Source organism: Pseudorca crassidens, chromosome 8 (assembly GCF_039906515.1).
Source record: "Pseudorca crassidens isolate mPseCra1 chromosome 8, mPseCra1.hap1, whole genome shotgun sequence".
NCBI classification, from domain to species: Eukaryota; Metazoa; Chordata; class Mammalia; order Artiodactyla; family Delphinidae; genus Pseudorca; species Pseudorca crassidens.
Genome location: NC_090303.1, coordinates 83,838,159 through 83,856,175, shown reverse-complemented (window position 1 = coordinate 83,856,175; position 18,017 = coordinate 83,838,159). Strand labels below are relative to the sequence as shown.

The following is an 18,017-nucleotide window of genomic DNA, read 5'->3' as shown; positions in this document are numbered from 1 at the left end:
TGGGGTTGAGAATACATACACAAGAAAAAATCTTCTATTTGTCAACATTCTTCGTAAGAAAAAGGAACTAAAAACTGGATATTAAAATTGTTTTTAAGTGCTTCCTGAAGTCTTTTAGGTATTATAACTAAGGATTTAAAAATAGTAGTGAATTTTTGCAACTAGAGGTATAGACAATGATCTTATCTCCTAATAGTTACTGGCCTCCTAGATAGATGGAAAAGGGGGACTCTTGTTCCCAACCTCTGATGTACAGTCACGTACCAAATAATGTTTAGAAATGCCACAGTAAGTTAAAAGAAAAAAAAAGTTCACCTGGAATTCTTGCTTGCAACAGTACATCACCTTATAAACTGGAAATATTTGCCATTATCTCCATTTTGGGAGAAGAAAATAGTACTTGGTTCATTCATACATTCCATGAAAAACATGATTTTAACCATCTTATTCTAATCAAATATGGAGTCGCTCATGTGTTGAACTTTTGATATTTACTGATGACGAAAAGAAACATTTTCTCTCTACTGAAGACTGTTAGCAGAGCTATTACAGTACCTACACAGAGCCAGAACACCAAACCTAAGGGCCCTTCATTATTTAACAGTAATTCTGCACAGAGACATGTGCAGACCAAAATGTAGGCTGGACATGCACGTTATGCAAGACACGAAGACTGAGAACGCCCTCATGCATCCCTATTTTCAGCCTGGAATGTTAGCACAGTTATAAGATTAAAATTAAAAGTGAGCATGGTCCCTCAAAGTTAGAAAAACAACCTAACAGAAGACTAACTCTTTGATAAATTTCTGTTTTCTCTATCTACTTTCAAATGTTTTAGGAGTTTCTCATTCTACACAGCAAAATCTTTTTATTGTTTCTGTGAGTGTTTAAGAATCAAATATTATATCCTTCAGTTAGCAGAAAACCCGTTGAAAGAATAATTATTTTGAAGTACCACCCAAAGCAAATCCTATAACGTCTTCTAATCACAGCACTATCCATGGGCAAAATATTTTTGGAAATTCCTATGTGGTATAACTTTTCAGACAAATCTCTTGAATATAGTTCAGAAAGTTACACCAATGGTAGCCTTTCATTGAGGAGAAAATGTTCACTGAATTAACCTGCATTTCCTTAAAAAGCAAGGCTTTGAAAGAGCTAAAAAAGACTTTCTCATATCCTCAGAAATAATCAACTGGAATTCTACCAAATCAACTCTTTAAATAAAAAGATGCCTGCTGAGAGAGCCACAGAACCTGACTATGGCCCAGCTGTTACTGAAATAGCAACACATACTCTGACATTAAGACCACTGCTTATTACAACCTTCTAAAAGGCAAGGTTGAGGGACTTCCCTGGCGGTCCAGTGGTTAAGACATTGCCTTCCAATGCAGGGGGTGTGGGTTCGATCCCTGGTCAGGGAGCTAAGATCCCATGTGCCTCACGGCCAAAATACCAAAACATAAACCAGAAGCACTATTTTAACAAATTCAATAAAGGTTTTAAAAATGGTCCACATTAAAAAAAAAAAAAGGCAAGGTTGGTTTGGTTTTGTTTTTGATTAAGCAAATATCTGACAATGAAACCAAAGAGGGTGAAGGACATCCTTGGAAACCATAAACTCTACAGAAATTAGTCAGTCCAGGAGTCTAATTTGCAGTTTATTATCCACTCAAAGACTTGGCATGGTCAGTAATAAATAGGTCACAGATAGTTTTTAAAAATTAAAAGCAACAGGTTTGAGAAAACCCCCATGTAATGTTCCTTTGGGGTCAAGATGATGCAGTTTAAGCTGAGTCCTATAGTATTTGGCAATTTTATGCATAAATGACTTTGCTTTGTAGAACGAGGTAAAAACTATTATTCAATGGAGAAATGCAGGAAAGCGCTTAATTAAATTTTAGTGGTAGCAATTCTGTGGTTAGTTTTCAGAAGATGTAGTTCAATACAGCTTTACTGAGTGACTGAGCCAAAAGAGAAAAAAAGAATGAGTTGATTTATAAAGAAATGTCATTATTCTAACTAGCTCCCTGAGAGCTGGCACCTTACCCAAGTCTTTCCTTGCTCTCTTCTGGTGTCAGCTGATCAAAGGTTTTTGCTTCTTCAGCACCCAAGAAGGCATCATGGTCATAATCAAAACTCTGAGCATCATTGTGAACTTTGTCACTGAGCTGAGGCTCATGGTGTACACGGTCCTTCTTTTCCGTGGGCTTGCTCAAGGCAAAGGCTGTGCACAGGGACAGGCATGTAAGAAACTGTCGCAGGTCCATGATAATCAGATCTTAAAGAAAAAAGAAAGGTAGTTCATTCAGGAAGCAGTATGCTTAATAATGAAACAAGAAATTAAAAGCTCACATCCAGTTACAATATTAATTTGATATTATCCCAAATATTATTACTTAATCCATAAAAAGAAGTGTGGTAGGATATCAGACTTTCCAGTTTTACTCTGAGAAATATTCACCAGTTTTCTTCATCTGATTGTAGGCTGACAAGGAATTACATGAACAAGGAATTACTAGGAACATTCACCTTATAAGTGGTCTCACTTCAAAAACACCAAAGTAGAACTTTAATCCTTTTGCCCAAGTTCCTAAGATTTAAAAGTGAAAGGACCAAGATTTAAATCCAGACCTACTGACTCCAAATACTTTACCTTTGTACTGTATCAGTGGTCTGGTCTTCAAACCTGGCTGGTTATTAGGATCACCTAGGAAGCTTTATTAAAAAAAAAAAAAGTTTCCCCTACTGAATTAGAATCTCTGAGGCTGAACCCAAGCATTTGTAGTTTTAAATGGTTCCCAGGTGATTCTGATGGTTGTCAAATAAGAACCAATGATCACCTTCAAAGATCAAACCACTGAGACGGTACAGCGATGGATAACTGCCTTATCATTCTGTATACTTGTGTTTCCCAAACCTACCCAGGTATAAGGACCACCTGGAATACTGTTCAAAGTACAGATTCCCCAGCTCTACACTGTACGTTCAGAATCTCTGCAGTCACAGGTGATTCTGATGAACAAGCACAAGGCTGGAACACTTTATGGAAAACAGTGACAAAAAATCGCAGAGAAGCTGCAGGCTAGAAACTGTTTAGAACTCTTGACAGACAACCTATAGTACTGTCCAGAAAGGTTAACGTTTTAGAGAAAACTGTAAAATTAAAAATCAAGGTGGGGGGTGGGGCAGGGGAGAATTCCCTGGTGGCACAGTGGTTAAGAATCTGCCTATCAATGCAGGGGACACGGGTTCGAGCCCTGCTCCGGGAAGATCTCATATGCCATGGAGCAACTAAGCCCATACGCCACAACTACTGAGCCCTCGTGCCACAACTACTGAAGCTCGTGCTCCTAGAGCCCGTGCTCCCCAACAAGAGAAGCCACCGCAATGAGAAGCCCGCGCACCACAACGAAAAGTAGTCCCCGCTCGCCACAACTAGAGAAAGCCCGTGCACAGTAACGAAGACGCAACACCGCCAAATATAAATAAATAAATCAAAAAAAAACCCACAAAAAAACAAATCAAGGGGGGACTTCCCTGGCGGTCCAGTGGTTAAGACTCCATGCTGCCACTTGCAGGGGCCATGGGTTCGATCCCTGGTGGGGAACTAAGATCCTGCATGCTGTGCAGTATGGCCAAAAAATAAAAATAAAATAAAATAAAATAAAAAATAAAAAAATCAAGGGGAAAGAGTTTCCCAGGCTTTCATATTTTAACTAGTCCTTTATCAGAACACAGATTCTGAAGGCTTCTCCCCTTGTGGTGAGTATAAACTTCTATAATTTCCTATTATCACTCACTCGTTTCCTCTTATGACCAGTGACTCCCTTACTGGATGGGTAGGTGGTTACTGGGCATGAGGCCTGTTGTAGGTTGAACTGTGTCCCCCCAAAAGATATGCTGAAGTCCTAATCCCTGGTGCCTGTGAATGTGACCTTATTTGGAAATAGGATCTTTGCAGATGTAATCAAGTAGGATGGGCTCTAATACAATGGCTGGTGTCTTTATAAAAGGAGGGAAATTTGGATACAGACACAGAGAAGAGAATGCCACATTATGAAAGAGGCAAAGATTAGAGATCATCTACAAGCCAAGGAATGTCAATGATTGCTGGCAACCACCAGAAGCTAGGAAGAGGCAAGGAAGGATCCTTCCTTAGGGCCTTCAGAGAGCATGCCCCTACTAACACTCTGATTTCTAATTTCTAGCCTCTAGAACTGCAAGAGAATAAACTTCTGTCCTTTTAAGCAACGTAGTTTATGGTAATTTGTTACAGCAGCCCTAGGAAACTAATACAAGGCTACAGTACAGAGGGACACAGCATCACATGAAAGTTAAATGCATTATCTTGTCCTAATCTGCAGATTAAACTAGCCACAGGCTTCACCTTCCCCAGGATGTCACCAGTGGAACTATCTAATCTAAGGCTCATATTTTATATATAAATTTTTTTTAATTATAAAAATTCTTTCAGCATTGCTTGTAACTCAGTGATCTCAACCTAGACTGTACCCTAAAATCACCTGGGGAGTTTTTATAAGTGACCATTGAACCCCACCCTTAACCATAAATATTTTTAAAAGGCAGCCAGGTTGAGAACCAGTATTCTAACCAAATTCTCAAATGGCCATAATGATATCTTAAGAAATGTGACTTGAGAGTACACTTAATACGAAGAAACTGCATGTATCTGATCCTGCCTCAAAGTTTTGGGAATTAGAAGGAAGGAAGTGAATTGTGTCAAGGGATAAAGAAATCAAATACGCCAATAAATTAGCCATATTTTAATGTATCCATCTCCTTGTAACCCCCAAATAGTAACTAAAAGAAGTTACATTGTATTTGCTTGGATTTACAAAGCATTTTGGATTTAATAAACTAAAAAATGCTTAGCGCAGCTAATGGTGAGCACGTTACGTCATATAAAAATTCCTTAAAAGTGGAAGGAAAGCAAATAGAGGAATATGTTTAATGCTAACACAATTTAGCTGATTATACAAAGGCACAACCTGAGGCCTCCTTGAGTAACTTTCAGGCTGTAAAAGGGCATAAGAGGGCACTATTTGTGTTCAATAGGAAAGCAGCTAAGTGGGGAGGTCCAGAAATGGCAGAGAAGGATGTATCAACAGAGAGTAGAAAGTGTTCTAGAGTAACTAGGACAACGCCAAAAAGACAAACAGAAATGTTAGCTAAGGAGATAATGGGAGGCAGTCACTTCCCCAAGAGCCCATTTCAAAAACACACAAAAACGGTAATTTTGCTGGACAGTTGTTAAGACTCATGAAAACCCATCAGAGGAAACAATGTGGCAGCACTGCCCTAAGATCCACAGAGAAAGGGGAAGAAGGTGGTACTATTCTTAAGCTGTTCACCAATGTTAGGACTTGGCTATGCTTCTGAAAGTTTATCAATGTTCTGTTTCGTGCTATCCCATCAAAATACCCAAATTTATATACAAAGACGCTTCAATTCAGATGTTCAATGATAACAGTTTATAATGATTTAAAAAAAAAGGAAAATGAACTAAACAAAAGAAGTGGTAAATACATATTAAATCTATATTGTGGAACACAACACAGTTTAAGAAGAATGAAGCGGACCTATTCACACTGAAACTGACAAGGCACCAAGATATGTTCAGTGAACAAAAACAACAATAAGAAAGCATGTTGTAAAACAATGTCAAGACCTCATTTATATAAAAAGCAAAATCCAACAATCTCCCCAGCTTGTTTATATTTGTATAAAATATAACATATATGCACGAAAATGGTGTGGAAGGATAAACATCTATCTGTAAACAGCAATAAGCCCTACGCTGAAGGGAGAAGAGATGGGGTGGGGAGGTAAGGTTCGTGGGGAGTGAACTTCACTACTGTACTGCTGTGTTGTCTTATTTTTTGTAAATGAGCACACAGTCGTGTATTATCTTTTTATGTGTATTACTTTCTAAACAATAGCATAAAAATTCTTTGCATTTTTAGGTAGCAAAGCAAACATTTTCAAGCCATTTCTCCAGATTGGAAAAGGAGACTGAAGGAAAAACACATATTTATTCTTAAGACACAAATCCTATTTTATAAAGTAAAATAACACTGCCCTAGGAGAATAACCCTCCAGCCCACTCTCCAATAATTGAATCCAATCAATCAGATCAGTGGAACAGTAAAGAGAAAATTATATTCAGTGGCTCTCTCAAACATCACAGTATGCCTTTATTTTAGGACAAAATGAAACTTCCATTTCAAATTACAAATAATTCTTTAGACAAATAAAATCCTTTACAGAGATGAGGAATGAGTTTTATGTTGTTATTTTGTGATATATCCAAATAATATCTATAATGTTAGAGGCTTACAGAATCAAGTAAAATCAAGAGTCACTGCAACAGAGGATTTTCCTTATGTCTATTAACAAGGGGGCTTCCCATTTAGGAAAATTTTATAAATGACTAATTACATCCCGAGAATAATACTCTAACAACTCTTGCATAATACCCTGACAACTTCTGCAAACCCCCAATGTTTTAATATGAATTAATGCTTAAGCCCACTAACACTATCAGGGCCTGGGAAGGATACTGTGTAAAGTTTTGATACTGTGTAACATAAAGAAATGTAACAGATTGACTCACTGATTCTAGAGGGAAAACTACATTTAAGATTGAGGTGTAACATCTTGATACAGTGACAAAAGAAGAATTTCAGAATAAAAGCCAAGTGATTCAGCTTTATCATTTATCCATCTCTCTATCCTTTCCCTTCTCAATTAAACTTTCAATCCTGCCCCTCTACAGGTTCCTCCATTCTGTCAATCAATACTTCTCAGGTCTTCATAATCCAAAATCAGTCTTTCTCAGACCCCGTTATTCCTTCAAGCATGCTCTTCCCTTTCCTTCACCCATACCGTCTCTAGAAACTGCTGTCTCCGCTTCCTCACCACCTACTGTCACCCTGAAATCTAGGTTTCTATCACTACTGATGAAACTGCCTAAAAAGGTCATCAAGGACCACCTGCTGGACAAAGCAATGGTCCTACCTTTCTCTCTCTGCAGTGGGCAATGAAAAATCTGCACTTTAGTAAGTTTTAAAAACTATGCACTTTGTGCCCACATATATCAACTCCTGGCTATTAGAAACTATCAAAAGGCCCCTTGTTTTATGAATACAGACACTAAAAAAAGAGACTACTAAATTTATCTAAATCCATATACACATAAAAATGTCTAAATAGAAACAAAGGATATCTCTCAAGACAAAGGATATATAATGTGGGAAAATGTGAGAAGGAGTATAAAACAACTTCTTACACAAGGCATCTGAAGAACTACATTAGTGCAGTTATTTCTGAAGCATCTTTCTCTTTTCAACCAAATGGAAACCAAATAATAGAAAGCTAAGATCCTTCTCTTTCTCCGTCATGACAGCTATTCATCAATGGATAACAGAACATTAGGAAAACATAATATAATACATAAATGAAGGACTTGGTTGTATGAGTTTTTACCATATGGTCTAGGTGAGTCTGGCCACAGGTTTGTCAATTTTGTTTACCCTTTCAAAGAACCAGCTCTAGGTTTTGCTGACTTTTTCTATTGTTTTTTAAATCTCTATTTCCTCTCTGATCTTTATTATTTCCTCTTTCTGCTGACTTTAGGTTTTGTTTGTTCTTCTAATTCTTTCAGGTGGTAGGGTTAGGTTATTTGAGATTTTTTTTCTTTTTTGAGGAAGGCCTGTGAACTTACCATGTGATCTAAAGGTAAATCAATGGCTGTGAAAAATGCATCTCCCCATCTCCCATTTCTCAAATGACCTATAAGTTTCTCTTCCTCAAATTCTGTCCCTCCCTCACCAAGGGTAACATTTAATATTTTTTCTTGAACAAACAGAAAACTAGACCTGCACTGTCCAGGACAAGAGCTACTAGCTACATGTGGCTACCAAGCAGTTGAAATGTGGCTAGTGTGAATTAACAAGTGGTGTGTTACACTTTATGTCAAAAGAATGGTATTTTTGTGTGTACTGGATTAAATTATTAAAATTAATTTCACATGTTTAAAATATTCACCTGTAAATCTAAAGTTACATACATGGCTTGTATTATACTTCTACTGCATCACACGATGTTAGAGACACAAATAAAGGGCTAGAACAGAAAAGGTATCATGTTACTATCATACTTTTGCAACATGTCACCAATAATGGTCTCCTGCAAAGTTATTTTCATGAATTGTTCCAGTTAATTTATAAGGAAAAAAAGGTAACAGCATAGACTTGAATTTCTTTCAAAAACAATGATAAGCCTTAAGAATTAGTTTTATCCATTCAAAAATTTGCTTGACAGCTCTAAATTCATGCCATTTCTCCCCTCCTTCCCAATCATTTTTTATAAAAATCCACTGGTCACAGAACACTTAAAAGTAAGTTTTTTCAGGGGAATTTAGATGTCTAGATTAAATTCAACTTCTCAAGAACATTAACAGTGGGTGACCCCACAGTTATTCTGGTTGAACAAAGACCCACTGCTCAATGTTAATAGTGGGAGAAATGGGTGTGGTGGTAAAATTCCAGTTCTGTGAGTTGGATATTTAGGGGGGGGAGAAAAAAAGGCATTCCTTTATAGTGCAGCAAAAGCAGAATCTCAATGCTTAAGTGTCTACTTCAATTGGGGATTGAGGGCAAGAGCCTGACAGCAATTTAACTATACTAAGGCTCAGGTTATAAAGTCTGGGAATTAAAGGTATCTGGTTATCTATCTGACATTCTTCACTTTCAGACTTTAGTACAAGTACCACCAATGGACTATCATATTAAAGTAATAATGTCGGGCTTCCCTGGTGGCGCAGTGGTTGAGAGTCCGCCTGTCGATCCATGCAGGGGACGCGGGTTCGTGCCCCGGTCCGGGAAGATCCCACATGCCGCGGAGCGGCTGGGCCCTTGAGCCATGGCCGCTGAGCCTGCGTGTCCGGAGCCTGTGCTCCGCAATGGGAGAGGCCACAACAGTGAGGGGCCCGCGTACCGCAAAAAAAAAAAAAAAAAAAAAAAGTAATAATGTCACCCTTCATGATTTGATAAAAGTTATGATAATGACAAACCATTTATTCAACATTTCTCTAGTGATCGATGGAACAAATTTACATTAATATATTCTAATTCATTCTAGTTCATTAATATATCCTAATTAAATTATTTGTGTAATTGAGGGCATACGTTTATAAGACAGTTGAGTATATAAAAGTGCAAACTTTGGCTGTAGAAGAAAAGCTTTGAAATGACAAACTATTACTCAGGTTTCATTAGTTCTATAACCAAAGCAACCCAGTATAAACTTAAAATTTTTCTTGCTACAGAGTAAAGAAAATTTCCTTTAAGAAATAAGTTCTTAGAAACTCTGGGAGAATCAAAGTTTCCTTTTGGCAGATGAAACTTCAATACATAATTAATTACTGTAGGAATACCATGTAAAATGTAGAGACAAGAGTTTTGGTTTCTAGTTGTAATTTGCTGTGCATGTGTAACATGCATAAAATGCTTGGGAATCCTTGCTTTAGTGCCAAATGTAAATAAATATAATTTAAAAATCCTAGATGAAAAGACCTACCTACTATGATCACTCCAGCTGGAAGTGATCTGCACACATTCCTCTCAACTTTTATAAGACTTGTTCGTACCATTCCACAATAAGGATCATAGGCTATCTTAAGTTGTCTCCTTAGCTCCTCTGTAGATGTACTTTTTTGGAAGGCAGGGATCTCAGCTTAATATAAATTAATATAAATTAATTCCCCTCTATAGTCCTTAACACAGTGTCTTGCACTTTCTGTACACCAAAACATTTTATTGGATTAGTTGGACTGTACTTGGGAGCAACAAAGTTCCTGCCAGCTGCCAGTGCTCCCCAACCCCCAATTCCCCTTACCGGATCTGGCCATCAGCCAGCAACAAGAAAAGTGTTATTTCAGCTGTCTTAACTCTAATACATAAATCACAGCATCAACAACATCCGTATTTAAGAGTTCATAAAGACAGGGAACTAGGACCTTACAACTAGGACCTACAACTAGGCCTAGCAAGCATCTCTAATGGCTATCCCTGGCTATACCATGCGTGTGCCACACACAGAGAAAATGTGTGTTAAAATCAGTGTACTGATCTCCAGTACTGGTGAAATGTACAAAAAATGCCGTATCTTTTGACACATCACTGGATGAATGGAAGCAAACGATTATATTAACAGTGATGATTAAGAGTTGATTTCAAAGCTGTATCTGAGTACTACTATCCACTCAGGCATACTCAATTCATCTTTGTTAGCTCATGTTTCTCCTAGTTGTGATTCTCAAAAGAATCCTATTGGAGACCGCTGAATCCCTGAAAATCTCAGATTAGGCCCAGGTAAGCTCAGATCTCTCGCCACACAAATACAATTTACAGGTTACCTCTGGACCCTCATTTGTAGTACAATACATAAATTCTTCAGTGATGACCACCGTTTGGAACCCGGTTAACTAAATCTACTGAATGAGGTCAAACATGCATTTGTCTTGTGTCAAGTGCCATTCTATGGCAAAGAATAATTTATCAAAAATTCCACGGTTCTCTACCTCCAAGCTACAAAAACAAATTAGAAGCAACCTTATTCCTGACTCATTAACGTAGACTTTATGGTTCATGCCAGGAAGTGAATGTAATTCAACTCTCAAAGACACTATTCTGGGACTTTGTACACTTAGGAATTCAGATCAAAGGCCCTGAAGTTTTAGTAGGAGACCCAGGGAGCTTTTTGCCTTCATGCAAAAGCAGCTTTTGGAACTGCAAATCACTCGACTCTTAATCAGGGCAGCTGTAGGGAATTAAGTTTATTGATGAACACAGTATGCCAAAAATCAGAACTAGGGTGTGGAGCTAGAAGCAACGAAACAAGGTAAAGATACAATCCTTTAATGAAGCTTTTAAAACTACTTTCCTTCGCTGACCGAAGCGTGAGGCCAAACATGGAAGCTCGAAATATTCCGTCTTTTCTTTAAAATTATAGAGAGTTAAAAAAAAAATCACATAGTGTCTTCATGCTTTCTTCCCCCTTGTTTCTACACCCTCAAAGTCAGCGAACACGACCTTCTTGGCAGATGCAGATGTCCTCTCGGGATGTGGCCCTGGGGCGGAGCTGGCGGACACAAGCAGGCCCAAGTGTGGGAAGTGGCAGGGAGCTGTAACAATACCGCTATCTGACTGCACTCCGACCTTCAGGAGGTAAACAAGAGTGACCTTTTCGGACAAGGGGCTTGGTGACTGGCGGGGCCCAGGGCCAGAGAACGTGGCAAGCCAGGCACGAAACTGTACCCCACAGGACGCAAAGCCGGGAGCCGGAGTTCGCAGGGACCCAGGCCCCTTCCCCAAGCGCAAGGGAAGGCGAGCGGCGGCCTCCGACCCAGGCTGCGCACCGAGGGTCGGGCAGTCGCTAGCAGCCTCAGGCCCCGGAACCCCGAGCTGGCAGAAACAGGGGCCCTGAGACAAGGAGGCCCTGCCGCGCCGGGAGCGAGGCCCAGAGGACAAAAAGAAAGTGAACAAGGGGGAGGCGACGGCGAAGGGACGTGCACGGTGGTACTTACCTCTCCCCGTTGCGCCCACTGCCCAGGATGCCGCGGCTGCAACTCACCCACCGGCTCAGCTCTGGCGCGCAAGCACCGCCCAACCGGAAGCGGTTCCGCGCCCCGCCGCTGTCCTCCACGCCGGCAGCCTCCGGACCAATCACCAACAAGCCCGCCGCGGACGCACAGCTTCCCCGGACAGCCATTGGCCCTACGGTCTCGTGGTCCGGATTGGCTGGAAAGCGCCACGTCCCCGCGAGCGCGCCGAGTTACGTGGACAGGATTCCCTCCCAATTCTCGTCCCTGGACTTGTGGGGTTGGCGGGCCACAGCCCCTTACTCCGGGGGGCGTGTGGGCGCGGCTGTCCGACCGCCACGTCCTGGTTCGCAGCGCTTGACTCGGCCTCCATAGGGCTTCTTAAATTATCCTAATTATCTTCATGCCCACGAGAACCCAGGGCCGAATTAATCCGACTAATTAATCTGAATCAGTCGCCAACTATTGATATATTGAATAATCCCATCCCTTCCTTTCCCTTCAGCTCTGACGCCTAAATGGAGTATCGTACAGAACTTCAGTCGCTGGCTCCGGCTTCATCTCCCACCACTTCTCGGGTGTCGCGCTCGGGCCACCACCATCTCGGTGTTTCCTAACTGCCCGCCCTTTCACATCTCCACAGTCTTTCATTATCAACCAGGAGTGAGGGCGTTTTCCAGATTCTCTGCCTTGTGAATGACAATAGAAGTCCCGGTTCACAGAAATCACTGTTTAGATGTTAGCTCTAGAAGCCTTTCCTGACCTCACTAAGCATAGTAATTCCTCCCTTATTTACCTTCATAGCACTTTGCATCTTTGGTACACTTTGCCAAATTTTGCTATATAATGCTGCTTATCCATTTGTCCTCCTCCAGACTAAGCTCCAGGGGAGAGATCTGCCTTTATTCATCTTTGTACCTACAACTTTGAGCTTACTGCCCAGTTCAAAGTAAATGCCTAATAATGTTAAGTGAACTGAATGGGTGGAACCCATAGAATGTCCCTGATTGAAGAGGAACACAGGAAATTATTAACTTATTCATTCATTTTCACGTCATGATATTAAAGTTAAATTAAATAAGGGCTACTATGTTTGCAATGTCAATGGACTATAAACCTGTGTTCTTAGCACATAAAGCCTCTATAGTTTAAAATCCAGTTGAGACACGTAGTATGCTCATGAGAGAGTTAAATACAAAGCAACTTAGTTTACTTTAAACATCAAGATGAGAGGTTGAGGGCTTCCCTGGTGTCGCAGTGGTTGGGAGTCCGCCTGCCGATGCGGGGGACGCGGGTTCGTGCCCCGGTCCAGGAGGATCCCACGTGCTGCGGAGCAGCTGGGCCCGTGGGCCACGGCCGCTGGGCCTGCGCGTCCGGAGCCTGTGCTCCGCAGCGGGAGGGGCCGCGGCAGCGAGAGGCCCGCGTACCGCAAAAAAAAAAAAAAAAAAATATGAGAGGTTGACAACCAGTGGGAATTCAGTTGTGGCCCTGACCCTTGGTGGCAACCAGAGAGGGCTTCCTAAGAAGGTGTGACTCAGGCTAGACTAAGAAATTCCTGAATGCCCTATTCAGCAAAAGGAATAAGAGGAACAAGGGCAAGCAGGGGACAGAGTAGGAGGTAACTTCTTAGGTCAGGTAGGGGATGAGGGATGTAAAAGAAAGGAGGGGAAGGGGGGAGCCTGAGCTCTGAGGAGCCTGAGCTGAAGGCAGTGGGAATTGTGGGTCTTCTTCTGAAGGTTTCTAAGCTTGTACCTTTGTGGCAGATGGAATGAGGTTGAAAGTGTTCTTTCAGGGAGGTGCATCTCCTAATAGGGGTTAACTATAATAGAATAGGTTGCATCAGAAGATATTTAAAAAACTGTTTTGAAAATGCCTCCTTGAAGTCAGGCACTGCACTAGGTGCTGGTGAACCCACAAAGAATAGGACACGGTCCCTGCCCTCAAGGACGTGCAGCCTAGTGGGAGAGCCACCATCCTGGAAGTGTCCTAGAAGAAGCTGGATAAGCTAGTGGGACTCTGCCAGAGATGGGGCCTGTCAGCCCTGATTCCCTGTGGATGAGGGCTTGGCCTAGGCAAAGCAAGAGAAATGCAAATGAACACTTCTATACAAGGGAACTTTTAAAAGTGGGAACAACAATTTCCTGGACTCAGTGACGCCTTGGAAGAAGGAAATGAAGAAGGTGCATTCAAAAATTTAAAGCTGTAGGGCTTCCCTGGTGGCGCAGTGGTTGAGAGTCCGCCTGCTGATGCAGGGGACACGGGTTCGTGCCCCGGTCCAGGAAGATCCCACATGCCGCAGAGCGGCTAGGCCCGTGAGCCATGGCCGCTGAGCCTGCGCGTCCGGAGCCTGCGCTCCGCAACGGGAGAGGCCCCGACAGTGAGAGGCCCGCGTACCGCAAAAAAAAAAAAAAAAAAAAAAAATTAAAGCTGTAATCATAGGAAACTGGGAGAATGAGCTAGATGAGTGGAAGACGGGGGAACTGCGTTGAATTCAAAACATGATGAGTTAAGGTGATGGCAGAACATCGATAAAGAAAGAACCAACAGGTTGGAGGAGATACTTAGGGTCACTGGCCAGGCAGCAGCTGGTGGAGCCATGAGAACACATGAGCTTTCTGAGGAGAGCAAAACAGATCAGGCCTCATGGGAGCCCAAGAGTTAGAAGGAAAGCAGAGGAGGAAAAGGCCATGAGGGCTGACACACATAAGAAGTGTCACCATAGCTGTATCAAAGGCCCATCTAACTGTGGATTCTGTCTATGAGAGAAGCACTGAAGGACTGTTTATGGCAGGTATCGTGATGTCGGCCTCAAAAGGCTGATGGTGTTCTGCAAGCATCCCAACTCTGCTCATGTGGTGCTGCTGAACATTCACTCCACAAATGAATGTACTGTTTCCTGTATGCAAGACACTCTTCTAGGCACTGGGGATACAGCAGTGAACGCAATGGAACAAACTCTCTCATGGTGCTCATATTCTGGTATGTGGCCAATAAACAAGATAAAAAAGCAAAATATATAGAATGAGAAGTGGTGATAGGTACCACGGAATAACATAAGGCAGGAAGGGAGAAAAGTGGGTGTCAGGACTGTCAGCAGTGGCATTGCAGTCTTTGAGAGGGTGGCCAGGGACGGCTTATGGAGAGGATGACATGTGAGTGAACATCTGAAGGTGGTTAAGAACATCCCGGGGAAAGGGAACAGCGAGGGCAAAGGCCCTGAGCTGAAGCCTGCTGGAGTGTTTGAGCAGCAGCAGGAAGTCAGGGTGGCTGGGTACAGTAACTGAGGAGAGTGGAGGACATGAGGTCAGGGAGGTAGTAGCAGGGATGGCGGTAAAGGGGAGAGGGACACCATGCAGGGCCTTTAGGCCATTGTAAGGACTTTAGCTGCTACTATGAGTGAAGTGATGTAGAAGAGACTGGCTAATTATTTACCAAACTGTTTCTTCTTCATCCTGTGACACAGCTAGACATTTCCCAGCCCCCTTACAGCATGGCCACGTGACTGAGCTCTGGCCAAGGGAAGAGAGGCAGAAATGATGTCCACTACTTCCAGTACTGGCCATGCAAACCTGCCACATGCCATTCTCCAAGCTCTTTCTCTTTCTGTGGCAACCCTGGAAACTGTGTAGTGCAGATAGCAAGCCACAAGATAGAAGGAGCCCAGGGTCCTGTTAAAGAGCCACTCCATGAACACCCTTTTTGGACTTTTCTGTGTGTGAGAAATGAACTTCTGTTGGTTATTTTATGCCACTGATATATCGGGGTTTATCTCTTACAGAGGTAGCATTACCTTAACTAATACAGATGGGAAGCCACTGGAAGGTTTCCACTTCTCATTGGAGCAGAGAAGTGACATGACCTAAGATTTTAAAAGGGTCACATTAGATTGAGGAGGTTAAGATTAGAAACAAGCCACCCACTTCGGAGGCTTTTGCAACAATCCAGGTGATGATGGCTTGGTCCAAGGTAGTAACAGTAGAAACAGTGAGGAGTGTCAGATTGTGCATATATCTTGAAAGTATCAATAGTGTAAAAGGGTTTCCTGATGGGTTGGAAATGGGGTGGAGAGAGAGGAGTCAAGGATGACGGCAAGGTTCTGAGCAAGTAAAAAAATGGAGCTGCATTTACTAGGATAGAAAAGACCTTGTGGGGAGCAAGTCTTGAGGGATACTATTGAGAGATTAGTTTTGGACATATTGAGATGCCTATTAGATATTCAAACAGAGATGTCAAGTAGGCAGTTGGAGCTCACAGTGTCTGGACTAGAGATATAAATTTAGGAGTAACTGGTTTATGTGTAGTATAAAACCATGTGTTTTGATTAGAAGAGACCCAAGACTGAGTCCTGGAAATTTCTAGTGTTTGGAGATGGTGGTGGTGGTGGTGGGGTGTTGATGAGAATGAAGTAGCAAAGGAAACTGAGGAGAAAAGCCAGTGAAGGAGGAGGAGAGCATAGTGCTCTAGACGCCAAGTGAAGGAAGTGTTTCCAGGAGAAATCACGTATGTTATGCACTAACAGTGAGCTGAGGAGAGATTGACCATTGGCTTTAGCAATGTGAAGATCAGGTTTGGTGGGGCAGTGGAGGGGTTAGAGAGAGAATGCAAAGCAAGATGTTGGAAACCCTTTCAGGGAGTTTACTATAAAGGGGAGCAGAGTGGGCAGAGGGGCCAAGAGAGGTTTTGTTTTATTTTGTTATGTTTTCAAATGGAAGAAATAACAGTTATGTTTCGGAGAAATACCAGCACATTTGTTACTGAGGGGAAGGACCTAGGAGAGAGAATCAAACTGATGATGTAGGGAGAGGGGAGAGTTGCTGGAGCAATGTCCTTGAGAAGGGGAGATGGGATGGGATCCAGTACAAAAGGGGAAAAGTTGGACTTTGCTTAGAGTGAGACAGTTCTTCTATATTAATACGGAGAGAAACTTGATCTACTGGTCCGATTCCAGATAAGTGGTAGGCATCGTGGTGGGAACTTGGAGTTCTCTTTCAGTTGCTTCTGTGTTCTCAGTGAAATGGGAAGCTGGGTCATCAGGAGGCAGTGGGGGGTTTAAAGAGGGAGAAGATGTGAAATAGCCATTCAACAGAGAGAACATATGAGGGGAACATGGTATGATCTCCAGGCAACATCAAGGACCCTCTTGAGGCCTGAGATGATGACTTTAAGGTGAAAATGGTTAGTATGTCATGTGGTTTTTCTCCAGGCAAGTTTAGTGGCATGGTGCAGTTGGTGGAGAGTTGGACTTGGTCGGTGAGTAGAATAAAGTGGAAGAGACACAAAGGTGCTGAGGGTACTTGAGAGGGAGTGATAATATTCAGGATGGATTCTGGAATCTAGGCTGGAGGGGAAGGGACTGAGGATGTGAGGAGAGTGAGGGATAGTGAAAACCCAGAAGGAGCAAGAGATTGCAGGACTGGTGGGGTTGAAGGATTATTGAACTCAGGGAAATATAGGAGATGGCATAGTTGGAGAGTAGGAATAATGGGGTGGGGTGCAGTTATTAATGACAAACTCTAGGATAAAATCAGGGGGGTCCGTGGCTGAGGAGGGTGAAGGACAGTAACAGCGACCAGGGTAGGGGAAGGATCATCTATGTGGATATTGAAAACACCAAGAATTAGGACATAACTCATCCTTGGCAAGAGTGATGGTGGTCCAGGAACTTACTTTTTAGCCCTCCAACCATTTCAGTCTGAAAACCACTTCAGTGAATGGGGGGAAGGGATAGTTAGGGAGTGTGGGATTGATATGTACAGACTGCTGTATTTAAAATGGATAACCAACAAGGACCTACTGTATAACACAGGGAACTCTGCTCAATAGTATGTAACAGCCTAAATGGGAAAAGAATTTGAAAAATAATAGATATATGTATATGTATAACTGAATCACCTGAAACTATCACAACATTGTTAATCAACTGTACTCCAAAATAAAATAAAAAGTTTAAAAAAAAAGTTATTTTGTCACTGCCCCCCCCCTCAAAAAAAAAACCACTTCAGTGAAGAAAAAGACCCTCCTAGGGTATCCTAAATCAAAGCAAGACATCCAAAAAAGCTTTCCAATTAGAAGGTTGGGTAGCTTTTCTGAAATACTCATAGTCTGGTTTTTATTGAATGTGAAATATTGTGCATTTTAAATAGAGGTCAGTCCATGGGCCGTCTGACAGACCCTCCTTAGTGACTCTCTTGATCTATAATTTGTGAACCGCTGATTTTACCTATACTTCGAGCCTGGAACCTCTGATTTACCTGTGCTTTGAGCCTGTGTCTCTTCTCCTTGGAATCTCTAATAAGCGCTAACAAGATATGTCAACATTTCAAGGGGGTGTCATATGCAAAAGGAAGTGAGCCAGTGTTTGTAGGGCTGAGACAATAGTAAACTTTGAAAG

General features: G+C 41.9%; 1 protein-coding gene across 2 annotated transcripts in view; it reads right to left on the bottom strand.

The window, feature by feature from the left end:
* CALU (calumenin) overlaps positions 1 to 11,733 on the bottom strand; it is a 28,286-nt gene extending 16,553 nt beyond the window's left edge. For both annotated transcript variants that reach the window (XM_067746931.1, XM_067746932.1), the window contains exons 1-2: positions 11,612 to 11,733; positions 2,050 to 2,281 (exon numbers count right to left, since the gene is read on the bottom strand). In XM_067746931.1, the coding sequence (XP_067603032.1) occupies positions 2,050 to 2,270 (221 nt within the window). In that variant the 5' untranslated portion in view covers positions 2,271 to 2,281; positions 11,612 to 11,733. The remainder of the gene's footprint in view (positions 1 to 2,049; positions 2,282 to 11,611) is intronic.
* Positions 11,734 to 18,017: the final 6,284 nt, after the last annotated feature.